At 42.3% G+C, this 10,169-nt stretch overlaps 1 protein-coding gene across 2 annotated transcripts; it reads left to right on the forward strand.

Moving 5' to 3' along the window:
- Positions 1-1,888: 1,888 nt before the first annotated feature.
- Positions 1,889-7,749, forward strand: LOC119323683 (beta-amylase 8-like). 2 transcript variants are annotated; one of them, XM_037597381.1, is made up of 10 exons: positions 1,889-2,348; positions 2,549-2,773; positions 3,146-3,220; positions 3,951-4,154; positions 4,574-4,768; positions 5,090-5,254; positions 5,637-5,897; positions 6,437-6,649; positions 6,732-6,954; positions 7,295-7,749. In XM_037597381.1, the coding sequence occupies exons 1-10, from the start codon at positions 1,980-1,982 to the stop codon at positions 7,321-7,323; spliced, it is 1,959 nt and encodes a 652-aa protein (XP_037453278.1). In that variant the 5' UTR covers positions 1,889-1,979; the 3' UTR covers positions 7,324-7,749. The 2 variants fall into 2 exon arrangements, with proteins under 2 accessions (XP_037453278.1, XP_037453277.1); XM_037597380.1 differs by having other exon boundaries at positions 1,955-2,348; positions 2,546-2,773.
- Positions 7,750-10,169: the final 2,420 nt, after the last annotated feature.

Consider the following 10,169-nt stretch of genomic DNA (forward strand, 5'->3'; position numbering starts at 1 on the left):
TACTGAAGTTATCTTGTCATGCCATTGACATAAATCTTTTTTCATATATTTACAATCAAATTTTATCATGGTGACAAATCAAACTAGTTTATAGTGTGACACTTGAATAAGCTAATTTTTCTTTTCTTTCTTTTCTTTTCGTTAAGGTTGTTGAGTTCCTACAAATTGCATCAAACATGATAAATAGGAGTATGTGACTAAGAATATCATTATCACGACTAGGTATTAACCTCCACCCGTGCAATGCAAGAATTGGTCCCGATTTGTGCTCTACTGCAGGTGTGTTACACATTATCGCGACTAGGTTATCAACGATCAATGCTTGGTGGCCAGGTCTTCTCAACAAAAGTTGCTTACTCCACCATGTAAAGAGTCGTTGACGATCCTGCCCTCTCCATGGTTTGGTCCTCAAAGATTCCTAACAAGACCAAGGTATTTGGGTGGCTGTTGCACAATGACATGCTCGACACATGTACAAATCTTCATAGGAAAACGATCCTCCCATTAGACAACCGCCCCATGTGTCTATAGGATACCGAAACATGTACACAGTTGTTCCTTCTATGCTCTAAAGCAAAAGCTATATGGCGTGCCTTGGCATGAGGCCAAATCGCACTGACATTAAGCTCATCTGGAAGATCGATGTCCCGCCACATCTCTCTACTTTTTTTCCGGGAAAACTTTCAATCTATTCGTCTTCAATCATGGCAGTACAATGAATAACGGAAATAAAAATTACATCCAGATTTGTAGACCACCTAGCGACGACTACAAGCACTGAAGCGAGCCGAAGGCGCGTCGCCGTCACCGCCCCTCCATCGCCGGAGTCAGGCACAACTTGTTGTAGTAGACAGTCGGGGAGTCGTCGTGCTAAGGCCCCATAGGACCAGCACCCCAGAATAGCAACCGCCGCCGATGAAGAATAGCGTAGATCAGAAGGATCCAAACCGAAGACACATGAACGTAGACGAACAACGACGAGATTCGAGCAAATCCACCAAAGATAGATCTGCCGGAAACACATCTCCACACTCCCACCAACGATGCTAGATGCACCATCGGAACGGGGGCTAGGCGGGAAGACCTTTATTTTATCTTTAGGAAGCCGCCGCTGTCTCGCCTTCCTGAGTAGGACACAAAACCTAATAAGATTGAAAAAACCCCCGACTACAAACGAAGCCCTCCCGCCGGCCCTTGCCAGGATCCACCGCGCCTCCATGGCCATAGGGCCACCAGAGACGAGGCGGACCTGCATCGACGCCGGTAAGAGGCACAGACCCTAACTTTTTTTCTTCGAGGAGGAGGCGGCTGCTGGCGTCTCTGGAGCCCTACTCCACCTTTCAACTTCTTGTTCCAAAGTAATTTTATTTACTTCCACCACATCTCCCTACTTCATTGTAACCTTTCATGACACTGCTGATCCTTTGACAGATTTGGGAAGCCAGGTATGTTCTGATTTTCAGACAATGCCACTCATCACTGACTGATGTATTCTGTGATTTAATCTTATGGTCAAACAGACTAAAAATACATGATAGATAAGTGATGTTGGTTTCTGGTGTGGCTTCCTCTCCTCACGATAAACACTAGCTTTGTAAAAATTCCCTTGATCAAAATGAAAATTCAATTTCAATCAAAAAAAGAATAATATTAACCTCCACTCGGGTGAAAAACTTGGTTGAGCCATGTCACCAATTTAGAGTGGGGACCCAGACCGATCATAAGCACCGACCATGTTACACAACTCCTTTTTTACTTTTGCGTAGCAAAAATTTCTATTTTTTTATTTCAAATCTCGCATGGATTTTCTAAATTTAATGCCTGGTCAACCGTGCCTCGTCAGCATTCCGTCCTCTGGCCTACACTCCAGTCTCCACTTCCTCGACCAGCGGCCGCGCCGGCAGCAGCTCGCGGCGCCCCTCCCTCCTCCCCAGCGCTCGCAGATCGGCGCCGGCGCCGCGGACGCCGGGCGGAGCGCCATGGCCACGAAGCATCCCCACGGGGACGCCGATCCGTCCACCTCGCCTCCCCCGCCCCCGAGCCGCCGCCCGCGCGGCTTCGCCTCCGCCTCCAACCCTCCGGCGCCTCCTCCCCCGGGGCGGCGGCGCGGCGAGCGGGAGAGGGAGCGGGAGAAGGAGCGGACGAAGCTGCGGGAGCGGCAACGGCGCGCCATCACGAGCCGCATGCTGGCCGGGCTGCGGCAGCACGGCAACTTCCCCCTCCCCGCCCGCGCCGACATGAACGACGTCCTCGCCGCCCTCGCCCGCGCTGCCGGGTGGACCGTCCACCCCGACGGCACCACCTTCCTCTCCTCTCCCCAGCCCCCTCTCCCTCCCCCCGCCCAATTCGTACGTGCGCCCTCTCCAGTCTCCTATTGCCCCTATTTACCTAGATGTTCGGATTTTGCTTTGCTGGAGCTCTCTCCACTTTCCGTATGATAATGTCACCCCTTGCTTAATTGAAAACATTGTGAATGAAAAGTGTATTGATTTCACAAGAAATGATTCGCATTGTGACTATAACGCTTTCATGTTCTTATGTTCAGCAGGGTGCTTTCCAGGCTACTTCTCTGGAAACCCCAGTTTTTACCAACTCTCTGAACAGCTACGCCATTGGGACGCCATTAGATTCCCAGGCTTCAGCCCTACAAACAGATGATAGCCTGTCACCATCGTCATTGGATTCAGTGGTGGTGGCAGAGCAAAGCATAAAGAATGAGAGCTATGGGAATTCAAGTTCAGCCAATTCTTTGAATTGCATGGGAAGTGATCAGGTGAGCAAAGTTTGCAATTTGATTCGCTTAATGGATGCTTGTGGTATGCCGGTGTATATAAACCAGATAACCTTGGGATGTAGCATCGCCTATTTGCCATAATAACTTGGTCTTTATCAGCTCTTATAGCCTATAACCCATGAAGTTAGTTGACCGTCGATAGGGCCTAGAATGTTGTAGCTCCAGCTTACAGTGGTATTCTAATTGCGCCATATAGCATTATTTGTACGGACCAGTAATCTATCATGTAATTGCATTGTCGAGTTCACTGATTCTTCATTTTGCAGCCCAACTTTTCATTTGGGCTTTCTGATTTAGCAAATCAAATTGGGCGACAAGCTCAGTTTTTCTTTTATTGTTCAATTGGAGCAGCTATTGAGAGCATCAGCAGTATGGGCGGGTGATTTCACGAAAACTCCATATATACCAGTGTACGCCTCTTTGTCTGTAAGTTCCTGGTGAACCTCTTGATCCCATATCTGCTATGTTAATCCTGTTTTCTCGCTTCCTTTGTCTGACACCATTTTCAATATACACATGGTTGGAACTGACTTTTCATGCTTCAATTAAAGTTCTGAACTTTATGTTTGCAAACTTGCACATTTGCACCATAAACTTGCCAGCTTGTATCACTTGCCGTTGGAACTTGAAATTAGATTACAGCCACCCTAACTTGCTTATTTTTAATCTGTTTGGTCATTTACCTTCTTCTTTTTGAACAAATTTGATGTTGTGGCATGTCGTTTGAGGTGGACTGGGTGAGTAGATGAGGTGGCTTTGTCGTTTCCATCTGATGTGATGCCAGGCCATCTCTCTCTTGCTAATTGGATGTCATGTAATAGATGGCCAAAAAGGTTGAAGAGAAATGTTTAAGGGGGGTTGATATAGTACTTTGCAAATCTGGTTGTATGTTTTTACCGGGTTTGCCCCTAGTTGTGAGTCCTCTCATGGCCAGGTGCATGTGTAAGTGTAACTTCAATACTTAACATAGCACCAAAGTTCACACTGAGAACTAGAGAATCATACCGTATGCAGTTTGTTCTTTTTAAGATTATGCATTTAAAGTAAATTGTAAGTTGAGAACTCTATGTTTTCTTTATCTTCATATATTCCTGAAATTTCGACATCTATAATGTATCTATCACACCATGCTTTAGCATTGTTGCTGTTGCTGTAGATGGGCATTATCAATTGTTATTGCCAATTGGTTGATCCTGAGGCTGTACGCGCTGAACTAAGGCATCTGAAGTCTTTGAATGTTGATGGAGTTGTTGTAGACTGTTGGTGGGGGATTGTGGAAGCCTGGACTCCTCAAAAATATGAATGGTCTGGCTACAGGGACCTTTTTGGTATTATTAAAGAGTTCAAGCTAAAAGTTCAGGTTAGAATACTACCATGACTTATGGCATTTTCTGGGATGCTATTACTCACACATCTGACATTTTCATATTTTTTTGCAACTTTATACACATGTACTATTGGTGATTGAATTATAGCAAGTTACTAGAGTATACGTGGATCTCTCATACTAAAGCATAGACTTAGACAGAAGTCATCCGTTCATTGAATCCAAATGGACTCGACTTTCTTGATTCTTGACATAACCGAAACCTGACCTTCCAAAGCGAGGAAATAACATGACTAAACCTTTTGAGCTTATATGATAAATTTTCAATTATGAGCATGATGTAGCATTGCACGATATTTAAAATCCTTAAACTGGATAAGCTTCTCTTATCTCCCTTGTTATATTGAACTCAGACTTACATTGGCTAACAAGTGTTCTTCAACAAATTTAAGGTTGTATTGTCATTTCATGGGTCTGGGGAGTGTGGATCTGGTGGTGTGTTAATTGCTCTTCCTAGGTGGGTACTGGAAATTGCACAAGAGAACCAAGATATATTTTTCACTGATCGAGAAGGTAGGAGGAATACAGAATGCCTCTCCTGGGGAATTGACAAAGAGCGAGTCCTTCGAGGGAGAACTGGCATCGAGGTATTGGGTCATCCTTGGTAATTTTTCTTCTCTCCTCTATAAACCCTCCTTTAACATCTCTGTTTATTTTTTTTAAAAAGCTGCCATTCTCCTTAGACGAGCATTACTTCGGTCTTTTCCTAGTGACATTTTTAATTCATTTAAAATGGTAGTCCTTTCTACACAGTTGTAATTGCAGTATATCTTGTTGATAGCCAATAGCTGTCCTGTCATTTGATACATTGAACTTGCATTGTATCGCCATTAATCTTTTTCATATCAATTCTCTAATAGGAGAGACATGTATACTGAATTATTGATACTCGATGAGATTATGTGCAGGTTTATTTTGATTTCATGAGGAGCTTTCATATGGAATTCAGAAGCTTATCTGAAGAGGGTCTTATTTCTGCTATTGAGGTTGGATTGGGTGCTTCTGGAGAGCTAAGATACCCTTCGTGTCCAGAAAAAATGGGCTGGAGATATCCTGGTATTGGTGAGTTTCAGGTACTTACTTAAAACTCAAAACCTCTTGCGCTTATTCAAAGAAAAAGACGTATTTACTTGAATTCCAGTTTCCAAGTTCGAACCATCAAGGATAGGGACACTTACTTCAGTTACCTTGTTTCCTGATTCTGAACCCTTCTCATTTTATTCATTGGTCCTGAAGGAGTGTAAAATATTACTACCTTGTTATGTTGTTATTAAGCTGCGGTAGAGAAAGAAAATATGCGCAGTAGGCACCTTTCGAGAACCATATAATACTGCTTTGTTGGTGTGTGGGCCATGACTTGAACTTATCTTTCGGGTTGCACACATACAAAAATGTCGTGCTACATTTCTGTCGTGGATACATAATGTATTCTTTTGCTGATTGCTTCGTCGACAGTGTTATGACAGGTATATGCAAAAGAACCTACGGCAATCAGCCTTGACACGGGGGCATTTGTTTTGGGCCCGTGGGCCTGATAATGCTGGCTACTATAATTCAAGGTCACATGAGACTGGCTTTTTTTGTGACGGAGGTGATTATGACAGCTACTATGGGCGTTTCTTCCTTAATTGGTATTCTGGAATCCTCATAGATCATGTGGATCAGGTGCTCTCACTTGCTACTCTTGCATTTGATGGAGCAGCAATTGTGGTGAAGGTATGCTATATCTTGGTACATATTCTCTCTAATTTTCAAAGAAGCTTCACATATATTCCTTTGTTGTTGTTTTCTGTCTCTCTAGTTTCCTGTGTATGTCACATCAAACTTGCATGTAATGGGTATCCATTAAGCTTTTTTATATATTCTGGGTTGCACTTCTGTTCAAAGCAACCAAAGATTGCTGAAAAACTGGTAAGTAATATAGTTTTGACAAGTTACGGGGAGTTGAATGCCTAATCATGAAGCATCCCTCAAATTTAGATGAGACACGGTACAGAAGCTACTCAAAATGCTAATTATTAGGTCGACTATTTAAAAAATTCAGACAAAAAAGAGGCTGAATTTTTTCACTCATCAAACTTGCGAAATACTGTAATCATACTAGGATATACATGTATTAAGCGGATCACTTGCCTGGTCTCATAGTACAGCCTTCCTATATAGCATATGTTGCCCTGATAAGTCCATGGAACTTGCCCCTCATATTTCTCTTGCCAGTTCGGCTGTTTCATGACAAGACAATTATCTTTCCTCAGATCCCCTCCATCTATTGGTGGTACAGAACTGCAAGCCATGCTGCAGAGCTTACTGCAGGATTCTACAACCCTACAAATCGAGATGGATACTCTCCAGTTTTCAGAATGCTCAAGAAGCATTCCATAATTCTTAAAGTGGTTTGTTATGGCCCAGAATTTACAGTTCAGGAGAATGGTGAAGCATTTGCTGACCCAGAAGGTTTAACCTGGCAGGTGAGAGATGTTGTAAGAAGTCTCTGAAGCTACGATTGCGTAATTTTTTTTTTCCGTGGATGATACACTTGAAATTTTGCAGGTTATGAACGCAGCATGGGATCATGGTCTATCTGTAAGTGTAGAGAGTTCTCTTCCATGTCTTGACGTGGACATGTACTCTCGGATCCTTGACACAGCGAAGCCGAGGAATGATCCTGACCGTCACCATCTCTCATTCTTCGCATACCGTCAGCGAACTCCATTCCTTTTGCAGAGAGATGCGTGCTTCTCAGAGCTTGAGACCTTTGTAAAGTGTATGCACGGTTAGTAACAGTTTTTTCACTTTCTAACTTCTTCATAGCACCATTACTTCATGGTATCTTCTTAATTCTTATCAGTAAAATCATTATTTGCCTTTTGGGGTTAATAGAATGATGTGCATAACAATGCTGTCATGGTGCAAATTATTAGTTTGAATCATATGATCTGCTCTGCTGTTACATTCAGTATGTGGATGGGACCGATAAAAGGACATAAATCAAACATATCACCATTAAGCATCACTGCCTTGTATCATCTGTGCCGTTACTCTTCAAAAGCTACCTCTGCATTCTTGATGGGAGGATTATGATCTGATAACTAAGTTGATGATGTTGTCTGCAGGGGAGGCTACCCAGAACTTTGTAGATTGACATATTGCAGCTTGCGTTCTGCAAACTTCCGCATTCCCTTCGTGGCTATCGCAAGATTGAACTCATATTGCTGATTGCCACGTTCCGGCCATCTCCGCCTTATGCTACGGGTCAGCTGATCAGATGGCACTGAAACTGATGTGCTGGTGGTGGGCAGGGATTAGTATCCCTTATCTGCGGTACAGGGCTGGAGTTCAGCAAGTTCACCTGGCCTGGGCTGGAAAGATGGAAAGAATGGCGAGGCATATATCTAATAGTACTCCGTACTACTTTATCATGCTCTAATATGCAAAGAAATCCTCTCCTGAATGGGTGGTAAACCATCTGTCTCTGAATTCTCGATGATGCTTAGACTTTGTTTAACCGAAACATCTTTCTAGATTGTGACTGAAATTTGAACTGTCCGAGCTGAGGTTAGGTCTGAAATGGTCGTTAATTTTGTTATCTATATACTTTGCGGAGCCTAACTTTCTGGACTAACGAAGCCGATAAGCACCCACTTCAGGGAGTCGTCCTATTTAACGCTATATGGGCTAGCCATGGCATGGCCCATTAAATCTGGATTATTTTTCATTTTAGAAAAAAGTGTTTAGCTTATAACTGTTTTAAAAAAAGCATATTATTAAAAACCAGTTTTGAAATTAGGAAAAGGGTACAGTGCTCAATTGTTGGACATAAATAAACTGGACAACACCTGGATTAGGAATGGTTACATGCATGATGACCTGCCCAGCGAATGTGCAACTAATTGTGGTGCTTTTCCCAGAAGTGCAGCCGCATATACAACATAACTTGATCTCCCAAGAAATATTCTAAATGGAAAGCACGGCAATAATTAAAGAACGTTTCAGTTCAACTCCTTTTCTATTACACAACATAATGTACTACAAGATGCTTTTGAAGCTGGAATGGCCCTTTCAAGTTTCAACATAACAAACGCGGCATACCCTGAGCAGTAGAGGTACAGATTGAAGAGTAAGATTGCTTCATGCGCTACCTAGAGAGATAATTGGAGCTACAAATGGATCCAATAACGACAACCACCGCAATGTTGATGAGGAACAACACAATGAAAAAGATATCATATCGGTGCAAATTGCAACCTACTCTGATGCTTTTCTCTGACCATGGGGTCTTCCTTGAGAGGACTAGGGTAGAGTGCAAGAACAAGTTGGGCCTACATGCTTGTAGGCAGGCTCATCATGAACTTTGCATCCATTGATCGATGCAAAATAACCATGGTGACCAAACCCTTGATGATTTAATAAGTTATCGCGTAATGATAGAGCCAAAGAGCGCAATCACATTGTCGCAGTGCCTTTCCCTCGTAGACAAGGGACAACCATGCCCTTGGTCACCTCTCTAGCGGATGACCTCGGTTAGCTCAGTTATCTGAAGAAGTAGCCTGCCATGGTGAACATGAATGGTGCTATGATGAGATCCAGTTTCTGAGGCTGGTGATACACATGATGATACATGGTAAGGTTAACTATCTATAACCTATATCTGCCTAAACAATCAGGTAATTGCATGGACAAGTGAGAAATTTATAGGGGTGCGTGTTTGTGTGTCCTAAATCTTCGGACCCCAAGAAGCAAAAGGGTGCTGAGCACCATGAGGATAACTCCAACCCACATAGGATTTTTAAACAATATGTTGAATGCAAAGACACCCAACACTGCACACATGTTTTTTTACTCAAAAAATGCAAAACCCAGCGAAGAAAACGAAGATAAAATGAAAGTGACAAATAAGGTGTACTAAGGTTGCTCATAGTGGGGAGTAACTTAGACTAGTACCATGCGTATGTTACTAGTCTATGTTACTACCTCTATAGTGCATTGTATCATATATTAGTATCATAGGTGGTCTCATTTATTGCCATGCATGACACATAGTAGCACCACATTTATTATGTTACGGTATCTACCTATGTTACTATAATCATCTCTCTCTTCTTTAATTGCCTGCCACATAAGCATGTTTGCGAGTCCCAAGCGCATGATACTACTTATGTTACCCCCACTATGGCTAGCCTAATCAACCTTCGAGGATATTCGTAGAAATAAATGCAACCTTTACAATAATGCATATACTGATGAAAGGAGGGCACTCTTCTCTCTAGAGTTCATCAAAGTGCCTCTCTATACATGACTGAGCGATAGGTGCGAATTTGATGTGGAAAAACTAAGATCGTTCAGTGAAAAGTAGATGTTTTCACTCAAATGTTGGCTTTTATTAAATTTCACCGGCTTTATCTTGTTTCATAGTATATCACATCTTATTTTTTCATAATATAATCACATCTTATTTTTTCATAATATATCAACAACATCAGAGCACATGAATCTCGAGCACATTCAATGGTGGATCGCTGCACGGTATATAGCATGGAAGTTAGAAATTCAGTCTCCCTTTTATTGCCATAATAAAGAAAGACAATCACACAAATTTGAAGATGATACACACCCAAATTGATTTACTCTCTCGTGCTCTCAACCAATTATTTATAGGCGAGTTTTAGTTTGTGGGTCGGTCCTATCTTGTATGAGATTAACTAATGTTGTTCCATGTGCAAAGTTGCCACTATCTCAATTGTGGAAACAAAGCGTACGACATACGATGAACGACCATTTGCACAAGCAATTCATATGAGGATGCTCATTTTGCTATGGCACTACTGTAGACCATTGTTTTGGGCTGGGGGTGAAAAGATTTTTTTTTCAAAGGTTGGAAAAGTTCCTATGTCGATTCTTGCACATATTTTATAACTTCCATATTTATAAAAATATATAAATATCTGTTGGAGTTTGAGTGGGCTTTCTATCATTAAGCTAAGCTAAGAG

Source organism: Triticum dicoccoides, chromosome 6B (genome assembly GCF_002162155.2).
Source record: "Triticum dicoccoides isolate Atlit2015 ecotype Zavitan chromosome 6B, WEW_v2.0, whole genome shotgun sequence".
NCBI classification, from domain to species: Eukaryota; Viridiplantae; Streptophyta; class Magnoliopsida; order Poales; family Poaceae; genus Triticum; species Triticum dicoccoides.